This window comes from Pan troglodytes, chromosome 23 (assembly GCF_028858775.2).
Source record: "Pan troglodytes isolate AG18354 chromosome 23, NHGRI_mPanTro3-v2.0_pri, whole genome shotgun sequence".
In the NCBI taxonomy this organism is placed as follows: Eukaryota; Metazoa; Chordata; class Mammalia; order Primates; family Hominidae; genus Pan; species Pan troglodytes.
Window position 1 is genome coordinate 28,016,388 of NC_086016.1, and position 21,609 is coordinate 28,037,996.

Consider the following 21,609-nt stretch of genomic DNA (forward strand, 5'->3'; position numbering starts at 1 on the left):
GAGAGATCTCAGGTTTGCCAGGAGCCATGTTTGCTGAGGTGTAATGTTGACTTACAGTGAAGACGATGACCCATCTATGCTCAATGCCTGGGATGCTTCATTGAATGAATCTTACTAGTTGTGAATTCGAAGTGGGATAGCTTAACAGGTTAAGGATACAGATTCTGGAGTCAGGCTTTCTGAGCACATACTGTGTCTAATCTGCTCACTGGCTGTGTGACATTTGACAAGTCACTCAGCCTTTCTTTGACTTAGTTTTATTATCTTAAAATGGCATACTAATAGTTTCTAATACTGTTGATAGGAGGATTGAGCAATTTAACGTATTGACATGGTGACTTTCATATACACAGAGTAAATAATAAATGTAATCAATGATGATTTTGTTGTAAAAATAGTAATTTTACTATTTATATGGATTTTAATGCCCCTTCTATACAATGAAGGCTTTAATATTTGCCTTAAAAACCTCAAATAATTGTTAAGATAAAATATTTTTTGATTAATAGTAGTAGATATTTAATCAACTGATCATCTCTAAATACATTTGGATAGTTTTTGATTTTCTGACTATTATGAAAAAGGATGTTGTGAACATTTGCATATCAGTCTTTGCAAAGAAACATGTTTCTACTTTTTTTGGGTGCATTCTTGGAGGAGAATTGCTAGGTTATATGGTAAATTTATGTTTAAGTTTTAAATATAACTTTTAAAGAAACTGTCAAGTTATTTTTCAAAGTGGCTCTACCATTGTTCATCCTCACTGGCAATGCATGAGGGTTTCATTTTCTATCCTTATCAATACTTGGAATTGTTTGCCTTTTTGATTCAAGCCATTCTGTTGTGTGCAAAGCGGCATCTCATTGTGGTTTTAATTTGCATTTTCCCTAATGATGTTGACTTTTTTTTTTTTTGCATGTGCCTAGTAGCCGTTTTATCTCTTTTTTTGTGAAATCTCTATTTTTTTTGCCCATTTTAATTAGGCTGTTTATCTTATAGAGTTGTACTAGTTCTTTATTTGTTCTAGACATAATTATTTATCAGATGTATCTTTGAAAATATTTTCTTCCAGCCTGTGGCTTGTCTTTTCATTTTCATAATGATGCACAGAGATTTTTATGAAGTTCAGTTTACTAATTTTTTAAGTGACTGGTGCTTTTCTCATATCTAAGAACGCTTTACCTACCCCTCGGTTACAGAGATATTCTCCCATTTTCCGCTACAAGATTTGTAGTTTTAGCTCCTCCGTGTAGACATTTGATCTGTTGTGAGTTAATTTTGTGTATGGTGTAACATACATGCCTATATTCATCTTTCTGCATATGGATATTCAGTTGTCCCAGTACCATTTGTTGGAAAGACTATTATCATTTCTCCCAGTGAATTGTGTTGGAACCTTTGTCAAACATTTATTGGCCATAAATGAAGAGTTTATTTTCGTAATCTAAATTCATTCTATTGGTCTGACTGTGCTAATTAGTAGCATCTCTTTCTTTCTGCCTCTTTATTCCTTGGTCAGTGTAAATAAACTTCATCAGTTTTGTCTTTTCAAAGGACAAATTTTTGATTTCACTGATTTTTTTCTCTGTTGTTTTTCTGTTTTCTTTGGTTCTATTGTCTTCTATTGATTTCCACTCTATGTTACTTCCTTCCTTTCACTTGATTTGAGTTTTCTCTACTTTTCCTGGTTTCTTAAAATGGAATCTTGCTCAAATTATTGGTTCAAAATCCTTCTCCTCTTCCAATATACATGGTTAAAGCATGCATTTTCCTCAAAGTACTACTTTGGCTGCATCACACAAAAATTTTCATTTAGTTCAAGATATTTTCTAATTCCTAGTGTGATTTCTTCTTTGGCCCGTTGTTTATTAAGAAGTGTATTAATTTCTACATATTTGGAACTTTCTCACCTTTTTTCTTGTTGGTTTCTAATTTAATTCCATTTTAGTTTCAGAACATATGTTATATGATTTCAGTACTTTTAAATTTATTTTTGTTTGTTTTATTGAGACTTATTTTGTGGCCTAATATTATATATCTAGGAGAGTGTTCAAAGTGTGCTTATAAAAAACATGTATTCTGTGGTTGTTGAGTAGTCTATAGATGTGAGTTGGGGCAATTTGGTTGATAGTATTGTTCAAGTCTTATATATCATTGCTATTTTTTTTTTTTGAGACAGGGCAGGCTCTTGCTCTGTTGCCCTGGCTGGAGTGCAGTGGCACGATTATGGCTCACTGCAGCCTTGACTTCCTGGGCTCAAGCGATCCTCCTATTTCAGCCCCCTGCGTTGCTCAGACTACAGGCATATGCCACCACACCTGGCTGATTTTGTTTTTTAGAGATAGGGTCTCACTGTGTTGCCTAGTCTGGTCTCGACCTCCTGGGCTCCAGCAATCCTCTGGCCTCAGTGTCCCAAAGTCCTGGGATAACAGGCGTGAGCCACTGTGCCTGGCATGTTGCTCTCGTTTATGTTTAATTGTTCTGTAAATTATTGAGAGTCAGGTATTACGCTCTCCAACTATTAATGTTAAATTTTCTATTTATCCTGTCATTCTATGCATTTTTGCTTCACGTGTTTTGGGGCTCTGTGGTTAGGTACAGACATATTTATAATGCCGTATCTTCTGGATGGATTAACCCTTTGTTGCTATAAAATGTCTCCCTTTGTTTCTAGTAATGATTTTTGTTTTCAATTTTAAACAAAATTTAAAACAAAATTTGTCTGATATTAGTATAGCCACTCCAGCTATCTTATGTTTAGTGTTTACATGATAGATCTTATTTCATTTTCCCCCTTCCAACCTATCTTTGTATCTAACTGCATCTCTTACAGATGGTATATAGTTGAATCTTTTTACAAAATCCAGATTGACAATCTCTGCCTTTTTATTAAGGTGTTCAATATATTGATCTGTAATGTGATTTACATTATAGCCATTTTGCTATTTTCTGTATGGGCTTCACGCCTTCTTTTAGTTCTCTCCTCCTTCACTTCCTTCTTTTGTGTAAACTAGGTATTTTCCAAGGGGCCATTTGAACACCCCTTCTAGTGATTATTCTATGGATTACAATATGTATTGTAATTCAAGATGCTCCACTTCAGGTTAATACTAACTTAATTCTGGGAAAATATAGAACCTTTGCTCCAATATAGCTCACGTCTTCCTCCTACCTTAGTGATACTATTGTAATACACAGTCTACCCTCCATATGTATGTGTGGGTTCTATATCCATGAACTGAACCAACAACTGACTGAAAATATTTGGAAAAAAAAGGATGGTTGTGTCTGAACTGAACATATACAGACTTATTTTCTTGTCACGGTTCCCTAAACAACACAATATAATAACTATCTGTATGGCATTTTACATTCTATTAGGTATTATAAGTAATCTAAAGTATACAGAAGGATATGAGTAGGTTATTTGTAAATACTGTGCCATTTTATATAAAGGACTCATGCATCTGCAGATTTTTGTATCCTTTGGCGGTCCTGGAACCAATTCTCCATGGATACTGAGGGATAACTGCAGATCACATCTATATATGTTAAAAAATCAACAATAAAGCTTTATGATTTTCTTTTATTTAATCTTATGTCTTTTAGGTAAGTTAAGGGAAGCAAAGGAAAAAAATGAAGATTTTTACATTTTCCTATGTGTTTTTGTTTTCCCATGCTCTTTAGTCCTTAAGTATTTGAATTACGTATGATATGATACCTTTCATCCTGAAGGACTTCCTTTAATGTAAGTGAAACAGTAAGGCAGGTCTCATAGCAATAAGTTTTCTCAGCCTTTGTTTACCTGAGAAGGTCCTTACTTCACCTTCATTTTTGAAGAATAATTTTGCCATATACGGAATTCCTGATTGACATGTTTGTTTTTTCCTTTCAGCACTTCTAACATGTAATCTCACTGCATTCTGGACTTCATTGTCTCTGAAGATAAGTCAGCCACTAATTGTTTTGATGCTTCCCTTTACACAATAAGTTATTCCTCTCTTTCTGCTTTCAAGATTTTCAATAGTTTATAATAAATCTTGGGGTGGCTTCTTTGTGTTTATTCTATTTGGAATTCAATGACCCGCTAGGATGCATAGACTTTTTTTTTGGGGGGGGTGTCAAATTTGGGAAGTTTCTAGCCATCATTTTTCATACTTTTTAAAATCTTTGTCTTTCTCCTGTTCTTCTGAGACTCCTGTTGTGCATATATTGGCACGCTTGATTTGCCATACATATCTCTGAGGCTCTATTTATTTTTCCTCCTTCCTATTTCTCTCCGTTCTTCAAATTGGATAGTTTCTATTGATCTATTTTCAAGTTTGCTGACTCTTTCATCTGACATCTCAGATCTGTTGTTGAGTCCCTTTGGTGAATTTATCATTTCAGTTAATTTACTTTTCAAATGAAGAAGTTCCATTTGGATCTTTTAAAAACAATTTCTATCTTGTTATTGACATTTTTTATTTAAGGAGTCATTATCATTACACTGTCCTTTAATTCATTAAGCATTGTTTCTTTTAGTTCTTTGAACATACTTATAATAGCTGTTTTGAAGTGTTTGGCTGTTAAGTCCAAATTCGGAACCCACAAAGATACTTTCTACTGTTTCCCCTCACCCTTAGTTTGGGTCATAATTTTACGTTTATTGCACATCCTGTCATTTTTGCTGAAGACTGGACATCTTAGATGATACATTATAGCAAGTCTTCATTCTGATCTTTTCTTAATCATTTAGTATTATAACTTGTCTTGACTAAAATTACAGGATCTGTCTCCTCATGGTGTGGGACCACTGATATCTCTGCCCAATTTTTAAAAATTTGTGTTTTTATTTTAAATCTGACTTCCCAGGAGTTGCTCCTATGTCTGCATAGCTTAGAGTCAGCAGAGGTTGTTATCAAACATCTTGAATATTTGAGGCTTTTCCATTTACCTGTTGGATCCGTGTGGGGGTTGGGAAATGTACTCAGCATTCAGGCAGTTCCCAGTTATGCTTCAACCTCTACGTTCTGTTTGGCCCTTTCACATAGTTTCTGCCTGTACACATGGCTTCATGTTCAAATAAATAGGGTTATGTAGATAGTCAGGGCCTTTTCCAGTCTCTCTTATTCTTGTGTTTAGCCTGGAGCCAGGAATATGTGGGAACTTATCAAGCCCACTGTGGCTGTCCTATTTCCTGTGTCTCCTGTTAAATTTCTGGCATGTTTAAGGTCCAGTGCTTGCCTCGATCAGGACAACAACCTTAGGCTTAGCTGTGCCATTGGCCTTCCTCATTTGTTTCCTGCCAAAATTGCTACTGTTTCTGACAATGCTCCCAGGTGTGGGTTTTTTCCATGCTTTGCTCCATATAGGTGAGCCCCTTCTGGAAGCAAAGCTGTTGTTTTTCACAGCTGCCTCACCCTGGAAGAACTACTGCAGAGAGAGAGACAGAGCTGGGGTGGGTGGTGAGTGGGAGAACCTGTAATCAATATTGCCACAAACTCTCACTGTTTCTACCTGAGATCCAATAGGTTTTCTTGAATAAATGCTTCTCATTTTGTTGTATCCCATTGTCCAATTTCCAGAGTATTGAACCTGTGGTTGTTGGAAATTTTATCCATATTTATCTTGTTTTGGGGGGAGGGGAGAGGATTTATTAAGCTCCACCATTCTGGAAATATCTCCCTTATATGCTACTTATATGACCTTATTAAATCTCCACTACATCCTTGTGGGACAGGCGTGATTACACCATGTTGTAGAAAGCAAACTGAAGACCAGAGAGGAGGAGAGGCTTGCTCAGGGTCACACAGCTAGTGAGTGGTGGAACTGATCCCAGCGTTGGAGGGTGGAGAAAAGATCAGGAGCTGATTCCTTGGGTTCAAACCCCCTACCATCACTTCCTAAACACGTGAGCTTTGCCAAGTCATTTAATTGCACTGGGCCTCACTTTCTTCCTCTGTAAAATGGGCATGAATTAGTACCTGCTGCAGAAAGTTGGAAACAAAACAAGTTACGTGTAAAGCAGTTGGAGCAGGGCTCAGACTCAAAAACAGACTGAAAACTGTGTTTTCTTGGAGCAAAATGGCCACATTTGACTCACGAAAAAGCAGCATTTTATGCTGCAAAGGATAAGTTTCAATTACCTGGGCAATTCCAGTACATGGAAGAGGTGATTCCATAAAGACACAGAACAAGGAGGAATTTCTTAACAGTCACTTGGATCCTTGCTGTGTCTTTTTCCACCAACTGTTTGTTGGACAATGGTTATGTTATGTTGAACTAAATGAAGTGATTGATATTTGACCTAAACCAATGACAGTTTCGTATGGTTCAATCTAATTGTAATGTTAAATGGGGTTAAAAATAACAGCATTTAAGTGCAAAGTAATTTATAAAGTCCTTTTCATATAGTTTCAATTAATTCTCTGAATTGCTGTATGGTCCAGGCAGGGAATATTCTCACCACTTTGCAGGTGGGGAAGAGGGTCAGTTGTATAATTTAATACCTGCACTTACCGACTCATGCCACTGTTTGAATCCAAGCTTTGTTGTATGTAAAATGAGATCAACAGAACAGAATATCTGTGTTAGGGCTAATGTTCTCAGCTACATAGACATCTAAAGAGTTCTCAGAAAGCAAAGAGCTGGAAAAGGAGCCTCAGTTATGGTGGGTTGAGCATGTGCTTTGGCAGGGTTTGAAGTGTATCTGAGAAATGGGGGCCTTCATTCATGTTTTGCAGCACTGTTCCAAGGTTTTGACCAAAACAGAGGTGACTATAAGGATGAAATAACTCCTAACATTTATTGAGTGCTTACTATATGCCAGGTGCTATGTAGCCCTGCACAAGCACAGCCTCAGAATTTTCTGAAACAGGTGCCGTTATTGTCCCCATCTTTCTGAATGGAGTCTGAGGCTCAGAGTAAAGCACTTCCCCAAGGCCACACAGTTTATGGAGTGATAAAACCAAGATCTGAACCCAGATGGATCTAACTCTGGATCATGATTTTTTTTCCCCCGAAACATCTGCCATAGACTTTACCTCCAAGGTACACTTAGAAAAATTTCATTGGTCATATATTTCCTTTTAAAAATTCATCCATCTTATCTTCAGTCAATTTTTTATTTTTTTTTCTTCTTATGTAGAGAAAAAAGGCATTATATTTTGGATATATTGGTTTTATTCATTTCTACCACCTACAGCTCCCTTGGAACATGTTTGGCTAAAATGTGATAAGTGAAACCACCGACATTTTGGAAGAGTGTCATGGAATGTTCTTCCAGGAGGTTGGAAGATGGAGCTTCCTTCCTGATTGCAGTCTGGGACTAGACTTTTAATAAGGATTTTTTTTTTTTGATATCTCAGGAAGTTTTCTGTGATGTCTTTGACCCATGGAATTGAAACTCATTTACTAAATTACTCCAGCCTCATAATACCTTTTGCTTCCTGAGCATTGCAATTACTTTTCTGACAGTTTATTCTTAAAATAGACTTTCTGATTTTCAGTGAGTGAAAGACCAATGAGGGGGTAGTATGAGGGTGGGTGGGAGGGGAATTGGCAGTCACTAAGCAACCAGGCACAACCTGGGTTTATCTGAGAGTCCAAATCTCTGGCTGATTGTTTCAAAGCCTGCACCACTATTTGACAAGGGGAAGATTCCATTAAATGGCGATTGGTCCATGCTGCATCCAGAAATCTCTTTGAGTAAAATTGTTTCTCCTGCATGGGGCTGCTTTTCCTCCCTATGGAATCTCTCTGGTTTGGGTGTTTATTCATTCAGTCATCATATCTATTGGGCTCCTACTGTGTGTATAGAACAGTACTATAGGCTGGGCACAGTGGCTCACACCTGTAATCCCAGCACTTTGGGAGGCTGAAGCAGGTGGATCATGAGGTCAAGAGATGGAGACCATCCTGGCTAACATGGTGAAACCTCGTCTGTATGAAAAATACAAAAATTAGCCGGGCGTGGTGGCACATGCCTGTAGTCCCAGCTACTTGGGAGGCTGGGGCAGGAGAATCCCAGCCTGGTGACAGAGCGAGACTCCGTCTCAAAAAAAAAAAAAAAAAAAAAAGAATAGTACTATAGTGCGTACAGAAAACACAGGCTCCTCTGCCATAATGTAGATCAGGCAGGTGAGGTTATTGACCATGTCATTTATTTAGCAAATATTTGTGGGAGTGAGGCAGTCACCAGCAAGAGCAATGAGAGAAGCATAGAGCGGGGAGGCTATCACAGGAGGACTTAGTGAATTACTAGGCACGCAGTACTGTTCAAGACATAGCTGTGGCCAGAAAGAACTTAATGGGAATCTGTCTCTGCCCTGTGTGCAAACTTGTAATCTTGAAAGAAAGCCCCTTCATTTAGTTTTTGTTGTGTGTGTGTATTAAAATATATATAACATAAAAGTTAATCTTAACCATTTTAAGCATACAGTTCAGTGACAGTATATTCTCGGTGTGGTGCAACTATCACAACATCATCTGCACAACGCTCTTCCTCTTGCAAAACTGAAACGTTATACCCATTAAACAATAAGCCTTCATTTCCCCCTGTCTCCAACCCCTAGCCACCATAATTCTTTATTCTGTCTCCATGAATTTGGTTACTCTAAGTACCTCCTTTATAAGTGAAATCATGCAGTACTTGTCCTTTTGTGACTGACTTATTTGGCTTGGAATAATGTCCTTGAGGTTCATCCATGTTGTAGCATGTGTCAGAATTTCCTTCCTTTTTAAGGCTGAATAATATTCCATTGTATGGATAGGCTACATAGTGTTTATCCATTCATCCATCAATGGACATTTGGGTTGCTTCCACATTTTGGGTATTGAGTATAATGCTGCTGTGAACACAAATGTATAAATATCTCTTCAAGACCCTGATTTCTTTCTTTTTTTTTTTTTTTTTTTTTTTTGAGACGGAGTCTCGCTCCGTTGCCCAGGCTGGAGTGCAGTGATGCAGTCTCGGCTCACTGCAAGCTCCACCTCCCAGGTTCATGCCATTCTCCTGCCTCAGCCTCCCGAGTAGCTGGGACTACAGGCGCCCACCACCATGCCCGACTAATTTTTTGTATTTTCAGTAGAGACGGGGCTTCACCATGTTAGCCAGGATGGTCTCGATCTCCTGACCTCGTGATCTGCCCACCTCAGCCTCCCAAAATGCTGAGATGACAGCCGTGAGCCACCGCGCCCGGCCAAGACTCTGATTTCAGTTCATTTATGTATATACACACAAGTGGGATGGCCAGATCATCTAGTAATTCTATGTTTAATTATTCGAGGAACCTCTGTACTGATTTCCCTAACAGCTGCATCCTTTATTTCATTTCGTATCTTTGGTTTTCTGCTCTGTAAAATAGGAGGATGAAACAAATTGGTGTGTGTATGAAGGCAGAGTGGATGGCACACAGTAGGTGCTCAGCACCTGCACCTTCCTGTGTGAGGTGGGGCTCTGTTAGCCAAAGCACACAGACATGTGGGGTCATCCTCCGTCCTGGCGCATCAGCCATCGAGCCAGCTTGACTTTCCCCTTTAGGATCCTCCTACCTTCTATGCTGTCTAACTTCTCTCTTCTTTTCTCCCCAGGCCGTGGAGGAGCTCCTGGAGACCCTGGATCTGGAAAAGAAGGCGGTGGCTGTGGGGCACAGCCAAGTGAGTAGAGCTGCTTTCTTACAACATTCTGCCCATCACATCAGGGACCCAGAGATGACCTGATTCTTGTCCTACCTCAATTGTCTATTATCTCTGTACGTCTCCTTTTTCCCAAACTGAAGGTAGAGCTAATGATTTTCTGCCCTGCCTATCTTACAAGGTCCCGGAGAGACAATGTCATAATATGAGTTGAAATCACACTGGGAAATATCATTTCTTGGAGGCTTCACTCCTGGGGACCCCAAGTGGTTTGGAGGAATTAGCATTCTGGTCCTCAAGATGACCTTCTGAGTCTCAGAAAGAGCTGCCATAAAACCTGAGAAGAACTGCTCATCTTCACTCACAGCCTTTTAACTTCTACTTTGCAACCAGCTCTAACACAGCTATAGTCATAGCTGATGAGCAGCAGTAAGGGAAAAGAAAGAAGGGGCTTGAGAAGAAAGCCCGTGATTTTTCAGGTTGACAGAAATAGCTTTTCCCAAACTGGTGTTGAGCCAAAAGCTCTTCCAAATATGCTCAGATGTTTAGAACAGAATTTCACACTTCCCCGATATGCTTATATATGCTGAAGTTTTCAAGGTGGGATACATGGTATTTAGGGTTTCTCAAACTATTTGACTGTGGAACCCCCAGCCTTTTGTTTGTGTGGAATACCTAGTACCATCTTCTGGAGCTAGTGTTCCATGGATTATAGTTTGGGAAGTGGGGCACGGAGATTGTAAACTCAAGGACCAAGGAGTGGGGGCAGGGGAAAGGGACACAGTTTAGAAATACAAACTAGAGGCCGGGCGTGTTGGCTCATGCCTGTAATTCCAGCACTTTGGGAGGCCAAGGCGGGCAGATCACCTGAGGTCAGGAGTTCGAGACCAGCCTGGCCAACATGGTGAAACCCCCATCTCTACAAAAAATTTAAAAATTATCTGGGCGTGGTGGTGTGCGCCTGTAATCCCAGCTACTTGGGAGGCTGAGGCAGGAGAATCGCTTGAACCTGGGAGGCGAAGGTTGCGGTGAGCTGAGATCGTGCCACTGTACTCCAGCCTGGGCAATAGAACAATACTGTGTCTCAAAAAAAAAAAAAAAAAAAAAAAAAAAAAAAAGAAGGAAGGAAGGAGGGAGGGAGGGAGGGAAGGAAAACTGGAGAGGAACAGACCAAAAGAAAGACTACTCCACACATTTCCCCACCTAGTTACTTACTGGTTGATGAATGCCATCTAAGAAAACTTTGTCAATGGCCTTCCACCTCCAGGAGCTATGTGAGGTGCTGGGAGAGTTCTGCTCTCCAGGAGCCCACCAGGGTGGCATTATTGGCTATTTGTTCTTCATGGAGCCCTCCCTATCATATGCATCCGTGAGAGCGGTCCTTTCCTCAGGGAGCTCACAGTCATCTACACTGGCTACCACCCCTCAGCCCACCCTAAACACACTAGTGTCTCCCCACTGGCCTCTTGGTCCTGCTAAGGTATATGGTGGAACCTGTTATTCCGCTGTGATCTCAAGATACTTTATCCTGATAGGAGTTGCAGCATCCCAAGTCTTTGAAGCCTTTTTCAATAGAGAGAGTAAACCTGTCAGTTACTGGACTCCCACGCACTATGTGAGGCAACTTCACGTTTTGTTGTTCTTTGTTCCTCACTCACAGTCTTCTGTGAGATATCAAGTGTGTTCCTGCTTTACAGATGAGGAAGCTGTGCCCCTGGGAAATAAGCCTCTTTTCAAGATCCTGTCTGTAGCCAAGGGTTCAGACTCCACGCAAACCTGCATTGGTCCAAATGCCAGGGTCTTCTCCATACACTCTGGGTCCTATTGTTTATGAATGGAAATGCAGTCACGTGTGGCTTAACAATGGGGATACATTCTGAGAAATGAGTGGTTAGGCAATTTCTTCACTGTGGGAACATCACAGAGTGTACTCACACAAACACAGATGGGATAGCCTACCACGCACCTGGGTTAGATGGCACAGCCTATTGCTTCTAAGCTACAAACCTGTACAGCATGTGACTGCACTGAATACTGTAGGCAGTTGTAATACAGTGGTAATGATCTGAGTATTTAAACATAGAAAAAGTAGAGTAAGGATCTGAGTATTTAAACATAGAAAAAGTAGAGTAAAAATATGGTATTATAATGTTATGGGCTCGCTGTTGTGTATGCGTCTATTGTTGACGGAAATGTCATTAGGCGGTGCATGACTGTACATGACATATTCTTTACAGATGGATCTTTACGGTCCTGAATCTGTGGAATTGTTCTTCAGCTCCAGGAACTTCATCCTTCTAGACCAGCAGTTCTCAAAGTATGGGCCCTGGACCAGCAGCATCAGCATCGCCCAACAGCTTGCTAGAAACACCCCAGACCTAGTAAATCAGAAACTCTGGAGGGGGGCAGGGCTGGCAATCTGTATAACAAGCCCTCTAGGTGATTCCAATGCACTCTCAAGTCTGAGAACCACTGGTCTAGATAATGACTCAGTTATGTCATAAATATGAAAATCAGTGCCTATGATCCTGGCAGCTCTTGCAGAAGAAGAAAGAAAACAGTCGTTACATGCAGTTTACAGTGGTAGGAGTAAGAAGTCTGTACACCTAAACATTCAGATAATAAAATATGACTATTATTGAATAATACTTGGTATTGACTGAGAAACTGTCAAAAGCAAATCAAAGTCAATGTGTCCTTTTGGAGGCCAGGCTGGGGGATACTGAGACCTTTAAGGGCAGATGCAGCATCTTACGCATTGCAGGATTGGCATGTAATAATGGAGAAGGCTATGAAGCTCAGGGGACAAGAGAATCGGCTGACCCAGTCCACACCCAGGCTCCACCACTTCCTAACTGTGTGAATCTTCAGTGACTGGTTTAACTTCCCTGAGCCTCAGTTATCTGTAAAATGGGGCCATTACTTTCTCCCTTCCAAGATGGCTGTGGGTATCCATAAAGTGTCATTTAACAGGGGGTGGCTGTCACTACTTTTTGAATACATTTGTCAGTGAGGCAAGAGGCTTATCAAGCAGGATAACATTTTAATGTTTAAAGAATTAAACTCCTCTAATCTGGAAAGTGACTAAGAGGAGAGGAGCTAATTCCTTGGCGGTACCAGATATGGAAGCTGTTTCCATATCAGATTTTTTTAAAACCTGGGCCTTCAGCATTGTTAGAGGAAAAACAGTTTGCATGGTTTTGTCCCCCATGGATTCCTTAAAAGTGGGGCTTTGGGGATGTTACACTCTGTTTGCCTCCGATAAGCTGCTGGACCCATGAAAAGCAAATAATTTAGATTTTTCTTCGTGATTTTTCAGCCTCTGGCGCCTTATCAAGGCTTGTGCTGAGGGCCATGGCATTTGTGGGAAAGGTGTGATTCCACGTGCAGTCGGCCTTCTGGTCGGCAGTATGCTCTTAAAAGGCAAAAAAAAAAAAAACAAAAACAAAAACAAAAAACAAAAAAACAGAGAGAAATTGAGATAAGATTCTGCAAAGGCTTATTCCCATTCTGTGTATGGTTGTTTCCAATTATCTTTTTAATGAAAGCTTCATAATCAATAGTGGTTTTGGCAGCACCCGCCATCTATTGTAATATACGAACTGGTGCTGTCATAACTTTGATCATTGATTTTTTTTTATAGCAGCTTTTGGGACTCACTAGCTTGTGAAATTAATACAGTCATTATTGAAGCAATCTGATAGGTAATGAGCCAATTGTGTCTTTATTTCAATGAGACTAATGGTCTTGGTGGCCCTGTCTGATAGGAAGTGTTCTGCAAAGCCGTGGAGGGTTAGGAAACAGAGTTAGTACCAACTGGGCATGCTAATTTTTATTTTCCCATTGAGAAAAGGCATAGTGCAGGATGGTCAGAGATGAGTGGTCTCCATTACGAAAAATAGGGTTTAGGGTAATGGAGAATTGATCGAGACCCTTTGTTCCACCTGGAATCAAATTGCAGTTGAACCTCGCACTTCAAGTGCTTGTATCATAATGGATAAGAAAAGGCAGCTTCATGTTGACAGACATTGAGAATGGGTGCAGGAAATAAACCTGAAGTTCTGGGCTCAGGTCTCAGCTTTGTTGGCAACTGATTATGCAAACTTGAGTCAATTTCATAACCTGCCTGAGCCAGTACATTTCTCATAGAGCTGTTTGAGTATTAAAAAGAGACCTAGGAGAAAGCACTTTGGAAAATGTAGATGCGTGTAATGTTCATGCTATTCAGTGATAATTGTACCCTTGTCTGAAGTCAGATAGAGGAAAATAAATCCTGGTGTTGCCACTTGCTTGTAATGGATCGTGGGCAAATGCCTTTTTTTTTCAGCCTTAGTTTTTTCCTCCATAAAATGTGAGAATCATCATAACTACCATATAGGATTAGGCATGTAAAGTGTTTTACCTGCATGTCGAGTGGTTATTTAGTCCAGTTCCAAAACACAGTAAGTGCCCCCTAAATGTTATCCATTAATTGATAATGTCATCAATGAATACAGAGTTATCCAGTGTCTCCAGATAACCCCCTCTGGGATTATAAACCACATGTGACAAAGAAACACATGGGACTCTTTTTAGAAATAAGCAGCATAAGGGCATCAGAAAAATGACTCCTTCCCCTGTCACTGACTCAAATCCCACCATAAGAGCATTTTTCCTCTGCCTCTGGGAAGTTGAGAAAATGACCAAAGCAAACCAGAGCTACCCTTGCGCATTGGCAGGAGCAGGCCTGGCCCAGAAGCTTCAGGTTCTCGCAGAAAAGTATTTAACTCAAACCTCCAGGACTCTCTGCCTTAATCTTTTGCTGACAGCCAGTCCTGGGGTCCTAGCTTCCCTCATTCCTGTTCCCTGCAATCTACTAGAAGGTGGCTCTGTGGGGTGCCGAGGAGGCATTGATCAGAGTGCTGCAGAGGCCATCATCCATTATTGATGAGCTACGGCCTGGAAATCGTGTACTGAGAGCTGTTTTCTGCTAGATCCCTCAGCATCTCTGTGGGTGGCACCAGCCCAGCCCCATCCTCTCCAGACCAAGAGGACTGCCATCCCTTCCCCCACTGTCTCTGCCCCTCCTTACAAGGCTGGACTGAGGTGTTTCTTTTTTCTTTCTTTTTTTTGAGATGGAGTTTTGTCCGGGCTGGAGTGCAATGGCACTATCTTGGCTCACCGCAACCTCTGCCTCCTGGGTTCAAGCGATTCTCCTGCCTCAGCCTCCCGAGTAGCTGGGATTACAGGCATCCACCACCACACTTGGCTAATTTTGTATTTTTAGTAGAGACGGAGTTTCTCCATGTTGGTCAGGCTGGTCTCGAACTCCCGACCTCAGGTGATCCGCCCACCTCAGCCTCCCAAAGTGCTGGGATTATAGGCATGAGCCACCACGCCCGGCTGGAGTGAGTTGTTTCTAAGCCACTGCTTCACTCAGATTGCTGTGGGTGCTTACCCGAAATATTCACATTCCCAGGCCTGGCCCTAAACCCACAACCCAGCCTTTCCTGGGGCCTGGGAATCTGCATGTACTGCACTTTCCAGGTGGTGACCGTGCACAGAACAGTTTAGGCAAGTCCATGCTAGCTGTGCTTCTCAAAGGAACGTGCACAGGAATCCCCGGGGAATTGTGTTAAAGTGCAGGTTCTGATTTAGCAGGTCTGGAATGGAGTGCGAGATTTTGCATTTCCAACAAGCACCCAGGTGGTGCCAATGCTGCTGGTGCGTGGACCACACTGAGTATCCAGGGCCTAGGGGAAGGGAGAGAGGAGCCATCAGCAGACAAAATGCTTTGATAATTTAGACTCCCCTACCTCCCACTTAAAGGGCAACTGCCAACAAATATTGCAGGTGGGTGCAAGAGAAGTGGGGTCTGATTTGCAAGCACCCCCCCCATTGTAGACAACCTTCTTCAGCAGAGGACTCACCTGAAACCTTCCCTCTTCCCAGGTTTTTCTCAAGGCAGGTGTGATCTCCAGGCTTGAGAAGCAGCGAGAGAAGCTGGTATCTCAGAGCATCGTTCTCTTCCAGGCGGCTTGCAAGGGCTTTCTGTCTCGCCAGGAATTCAAGAAGCTGAAGGTACTGCATGCTGTTCCCATGAGGAGTCTGATCCAACGGGTCTGGAGCAGGCATAGGGTCTGCCTGTCTTTCAGGATGATACCGGTGCACCGGGTCCAAGGATCCAACCTGAGCAGTGAGGCTTTAAGTGAGGCTTTGCAAGATGTTATGACTGTTTCTGGGACATTGACATCAAATTATCCATGAGGTCGGCCTTGCGCTAGGTAGCCATGAGGTTGTCCAAGCCCTCCTGGGCTGATTCATGACTTCAACCTGTCTTGTTTCTGGAGAAATTCACTTTCACAGGTCAGCAGACAGGGCATGACCAGGGCCCAGCCACTGAGGTTTTGGGGACCAAAGGCCAAGTCAAGCTTGAAGCACTGACCCATTTAGGGTCACCATCTTCAGAGATCTCTGGAGACTGAATTTCCTCTCTGTAGCTGCACAATAGAGAGAAAACCACGTGGCTCTGGGAACAAGTATTATATATGTTCGAATTCCACCTCTACCTCTTAGTAGCTGGGTGAAGGTGAGATGAAATGATGTGCACTTAATACAGTACATGGCACATAGTAATTGCTCAATAAACTCTAGCTGCTATTACCTTAGAATTGTTATTCTTAATTACTGCTACTACTAGAATGGAGTCTTGTTGTATGTGCCTCCAGTTTATGTGAACTTGTAAACTCAAGTATATGTACTTGGCAGAAAGAGAAAAATGATGAGACCGTGAATAATGAACATATTGTGGGCAACCCCACTGACCTTCTGTGCTCATGTAGCTCATACCTTGGAATGATGTGGAATAGAGTTTCAGACCCTGGGCTCTGCAGCCAGACTGCAAGGGTTCAAGCCTGCTCTGGCACTGAGAAGCTGGGTGACACTGGGCATGTGACTTTACCTCTCTGAACCTCACTTTCCCCATCTGTAAATACATAAAATAACATGATCTTCCTAGGACTATACTGAAGACCAAGTTGAGGTGTGTGAGATGCTCAGGGCAGTGCCTAGCACTTACGAGTCTCAATGTCTGCTGCACAAGAATCAGCTGCTGTGATGGTGATGAGGGAAAAGCATCTCTTGGCCTGTCTGCCAGTCAGTGCTGTTCTGGTTCCCCCCAGTGATAAGAATGAAGCGGGTCAGTGCTTCTCAAACTGTGGTCCCAGACCAGCGGCATCAGCATCACCTGGGGATTTGTTAGAAATGCACATTTCCAGGCTCCATCCCAGAGTGGCTGAATCAGCACCTTTGGGGGTGGTGTCTAGCCATCTGGGGTTTAACAAGCCCTCCAGGGGATTCTGATGCACATTCAAGTTTGAGAAGCATGAAATTACTGTTTAAATACACTGTGAAAATGGTCTCCCTTCAATATAAGCTAATAACATAATCTTGGACATTGTTATTTGTGGGCAGTTTTAGAGATTTTTCAGTGGCAGTTTTTGCCTTGCATGATGACCTTTAAACCTAATCCTCATGTAAGATGTAACCTATTGTATAGTTTCTTTTACTCTTTCTCCCATTATTATTTGGCCATGCAAGACTAAATTATGGCATAATGTTTGATGCAGAGAGCCTGACATATCAAAAAGACTACAAGAAAGGAAGCCTGTGTGTGTGTGTGTGTGTGTGTGTGTGTGTGTGTGTGTGTGTGTGTGTATGTATGTATGTATGTGTTTTAAGGTATCCAGTCCCTTCCACCGGGAAATAACCCCACTTCCTCCAGCCCCTTTGCTACCCTCTGCCTCCTCTCCTTCCTTTATCCTCACCTGGGTTGGAAAGGACCCTCCAGTCTGTGTTCTCCTTCCCTGCAGATTCGCCGACTGGCTGCACAGTGCATCCAGAAGAATGTGGCTGTGTTCCTCGCAGTCAAGGACTGGCCATGGTGGCAGCTCCTTGGTTCCCTCCAGCCCCTACTTAGTGCCACCATTGGAACTGAGCAGCTCCGAGCCAAGGAGGTCAGTCTATGTGGCAGGCAGGGTGCTGGGTGGCTACTCCCCACACCCTGCTCCTCCTGTTTGCATCCAGGACCCTGTGCCCCTATTCCTGAATGTTCTTGATCTAGGAATGCTCAGCCCAACAGCCTTGATGCCCCTTCCAGATGTTCCTCTGCCTCCATCAACACAGACAATCCTCCATCCCATGCCCAGCTCCTCTCTAGGCTGTGGGTGGTTAGAGATGCTATTACCACCCTGGGGGTTCATGAACACTCACTACTTAACCCAGAGAAGCTCAATGGGCAGAGTCTTTGAGTCCTTTATTTATTTATTTATTTATTTATTTATTTATTTATTTATTTTTTTACCTCTCAGAGAACACTCTTTTTCTTTCATTCTTCCCTGTCACCACCTATCTTTTATAACTGTTTCAATTGGTTTCTGGTTCATGCTTTTTGTTGTTATTATTTTGCAAAAATTAGTAAATATACACACACATTTAGTTCTTATATTTCTTACATAAAAAGTAGAATACTACATATACTCTTCTTCGACTTGTATTTTCTACTTAAAATGTATTCTGAAAATCTTGCCGTTTCCATTCTTGTGGAGCTCCTCCTTGTTCTGTCTTTATGGCTGCATAGCCCTCCTTTGTGTGTCTGCTCCTTAGTTCATTCCACCCGCCTGCTGTGGGTGGGCGGTGAAGCAGCTTCTGAATGGTGCTGTCATAGGCACAGTGCTGAGCCACTGGCAGAAAGGCAATCCCTGGAGAATGAAGTGCTGAGCACCGTGTCCATACTTGGGCATACCCAGTCTCAGGCAAAGCAAGGGACTCATTCTGATGATTTGTGTTCAGCCCCTCGACTGGGCAGGGCTGGAACAGACTTGCATGAACAGAGACATTGAAATTTGGAAGTGGTGAAACAAAAAGTCTCTTGTTGGAACCTAGCACCTGGGTATCTTCATGGATGCTGGCTGAATTACTCACTCCATTCCCCAACCACTCTTAAAAAAAAAATTCATCTTTAATTTACAAAGAGTAATCGTACATATTTATGGGGTATAATGTGATGTTTTGATATATGTTTACAATATGAAATGATTAAGCAAAGCTAATTAACAAATCCATCACTTCATTTATCATTTTTTTTGTGGTGAAAGCACTTAAAATCTACTTTTTGTTTTGGAGATGGAGTCTTGCTCTTGTTGCCCAGGCCGGAGTGCAATGGTGCTATCTCGGCTCACTGCATCCTCCATCTCCGGGGTTCAAGTGATTCTCCTGCCTCAGCCTCCCAAGTAGCTGGGATCTCAGGCATGCACCACCAAGCCTAGCTAATTTTGTATTTTTAGTAGAGATGGGGTTTCTCCATGTTGGTCAGGCTGGTCTCGAACTCCTGACCTCAGGTGATCCGCCCGCCTCAGCCTCCCAAAGTGCTGGGATTACAGGTGTGAGCCACTGTGCCCAGCCAAAACCTACTTTTTACAAGCAATTTTGAAATATACAGTGCACCATTATTTGTTATAGTCACCATTCTGTGCAATAGATTGCTAAGGTTTATTCCTCCTAACTGAAACTTTGTGCCCTTTGCTCACTCCTAACACAGGTGGAACTTAATCTCTGGTCTGGAATGGTTTCTGTTCATTTGTTTGTTTTTGTAGGAGGAGCTTACAACGCTAAGACGGAAGCTAGAAAAATCAGAGAAGTTGCGGAATGAACTCCGGCAGAACACAGATCTGCTAGAAAGCAAGGTATCCCCATCCCTCCTCTTGGGTCCTTGTGGGGGGGTTTTTATGTATGTGAGATCTGTTTAATGGGGAGAACAATGATATGCCTGAAAGCATGCTAATTGCTTTACAAGCACCCCAGAATTACCTGTGAGGCACATGCTGTTATTGAACCCATTTTACAGTGGAGGAAATTGAGGCCCTGGGATATTAAGTATCTTCCTCGAGGCTGCACAACCGGCAAGTGTAACTGAGATTCAAACCCATGTCACCTGGTTCCAAAGGGGAGAATTTCTTAAATAAGTCACAAAAGCACAAATCATAGGGAAAAATGATAAATTTGACTATATTAAAATAATGAACTTTTGTTTATCAGGGCATAAAATGAAGATGTATATTACTTACTTGGAATAGAAATTTGCAAACTGGAAAAGAGTATCCAGAACATGTAAAGAGCTTTCTCAAATCAAATGGAAGAAGGCAAACACTCCAATAAGAACGGAAAAACAAATATGAGCCAATAATATGAATGGGCAGTTCCCAAGGAAGGGACGCTTGTTTCAAGAGTTTAAGTGTTCAAAAATTCAAATGGCCAATAAACTCATGAAAAGACACTCAACCTAATTAGCAATTAGGAAGTGCAAATTAACACCTTAATAGGTACTGTTTCACACATCAGATTGGAAAAATTGAAGAGTGTGATGTAGCCAAGTGTTGGCAAGGTTGTGTGGCAGTGGGAATTCTTATTTACTGCTGCTGGGATCATAAATTGATCTCATCACTCTTGAACAATTTGGCATTATCTATGAAAGTTGAACCTGTCCATGCCCTGTGGCTGGCCATTCCACCTCTAGGTATTTATGCTAGAGAATCTTATCCATGAATATATGAAAATACAAGAAGTTCATAGCAACAGCCTTTGTCCTGTTGAAGGAATGTAAACACAGGAAAGTAAACACTCAAATGGGAGCTTATTAATAGAACAGTAGGTGAATATGTTTTGTGATATTAAAAACGAGCTCCCAAGAGTGAAAATGAATGAAGAGACAGGCAAAACTGTGGCTCACTGGCTAAATTCAGTGCACCACCTGCTTTTTGTAAATAAAGTTTTATTGGAACACAGCCACGCTCATCCCTTTATGTGTAGTCTATGACTGCTTTCATGTTACAATGGCAGGGCTGAGTAGTTGCAACCTGAAACTACTCAGCCTTGCCATGTGGCCTGCGAAAGCTAAAACATTTACTCTCTGGATCTTTACAGAAAAAGTTTCCTGATCCTTAAACTAGAAAATGTGTATCAACATGTATTGCTCTTGCAAACATAATGCCAAAGGAAAATAATTCAGTTACAGAAGAGTACTTGATTAGGGGTATATCCTTGTATACTTATGGTGTCATTATATTTATGGGAATCATAACACCAAATTCAGAGCAGGGGTTACCTGGGGTACGGTCATGTGACTGGAGAAGGTTATGTTGGTTGAATGTGTGACCATATTCCCTATGCCTTCTCTCTTTGATTTCATGGGCTGGGGTGACTTCATGGGCATGGGTGTTGATTTCATGGGCTGGGGGTGACTACATGAATCAGACAGTTCCCACTCCAAGAAGGTCACTGCAAATTACAGATAGACTTCTAGACAAAGTCATATGCTGTGCTAGTCCACTCTTGCACTGCTCTAAAGAAATACCTGAACTGGGTAATTTATAAAGAAAAGAGGTTTGATTCGCTCAGGGTTCCACAGGCTGTACAGGAAGCATGGCTGGGGAGCCCTCAGGAAACTTACATCATGGTGGATTGTTAAGGGGAAGCAGGCACATCCTACATGGCTGGAGCAGGAGGAAGAGTGAGAAGGGGGAGGTGCTATACACTTTTAAACAACCAGATCTTGTGGGAACGCACTCACTATCACTAGAGCAGCAAGGGGGAAATCTGTCCCCATGATCCAGTCATCTCCCACCAGGCCCCTCCTCCAACACTAGGGATTACAATTTGATATGAGGTTTGGTCAGGGACACAGGGCCAAATCATATCATATGCTATTATGTTGCATGTGGTCAGCAAGCCACGGCTAGACCAAAGAGGAGCTTTTCGACGAAAACCTGCTGTTCTATGTAGACTTTCAGGACTGGGGAAAGGGAGGCACTTGACTAGGGAATAAAATGTAAGGGGTCACCAAAACACTCAGCAAAATAAATAATATTTTAAAATTGTAAAGTAATGCCAAAAAAAATCCCTGATGAACAAAACATCAAAATTTTAAGTAAATGCAAAATTTGTAGGCCGAGATTA

General features: G+C 41.7%; 1 protein-coding gene across 7 annotated transcripts in view; it reads left to right on the forward strand.

The window, feature by feature from the left end:
- Positions 1 to 21,609, forward strand: part of MYO18B (myosin XVIIIB) — a 316,003-nt gene that overhangs the window by 117,215 nt on the left and 177,179 nt on the right. For all 7 annotated transcript variants that reach the window (XM_054675970.1, XM_054675972.2, XM_054675975.2 and 4 more), the window contains 4 exons: positions 9,574 to 9,639; positions 15,550 to 15,678; positions 17,469 to 17,612; positions 19,251 to 19,340. In XM_054675970.1, the coding sequence (XP_054531945.1) occupies positions 9,574 to 9,639; positions 15,550 to 15,678; positions 17,469 to 17,612; positions 19,251 to 19,340 (429 nt within the window). The remainder of the gene's footprint in view (positions 1 to 9,573; positions 9,640 to 15,549; positions 15,679 to 17,468; positions 17,613 to 19,250; positions 19,341 to 21,609) is intronic.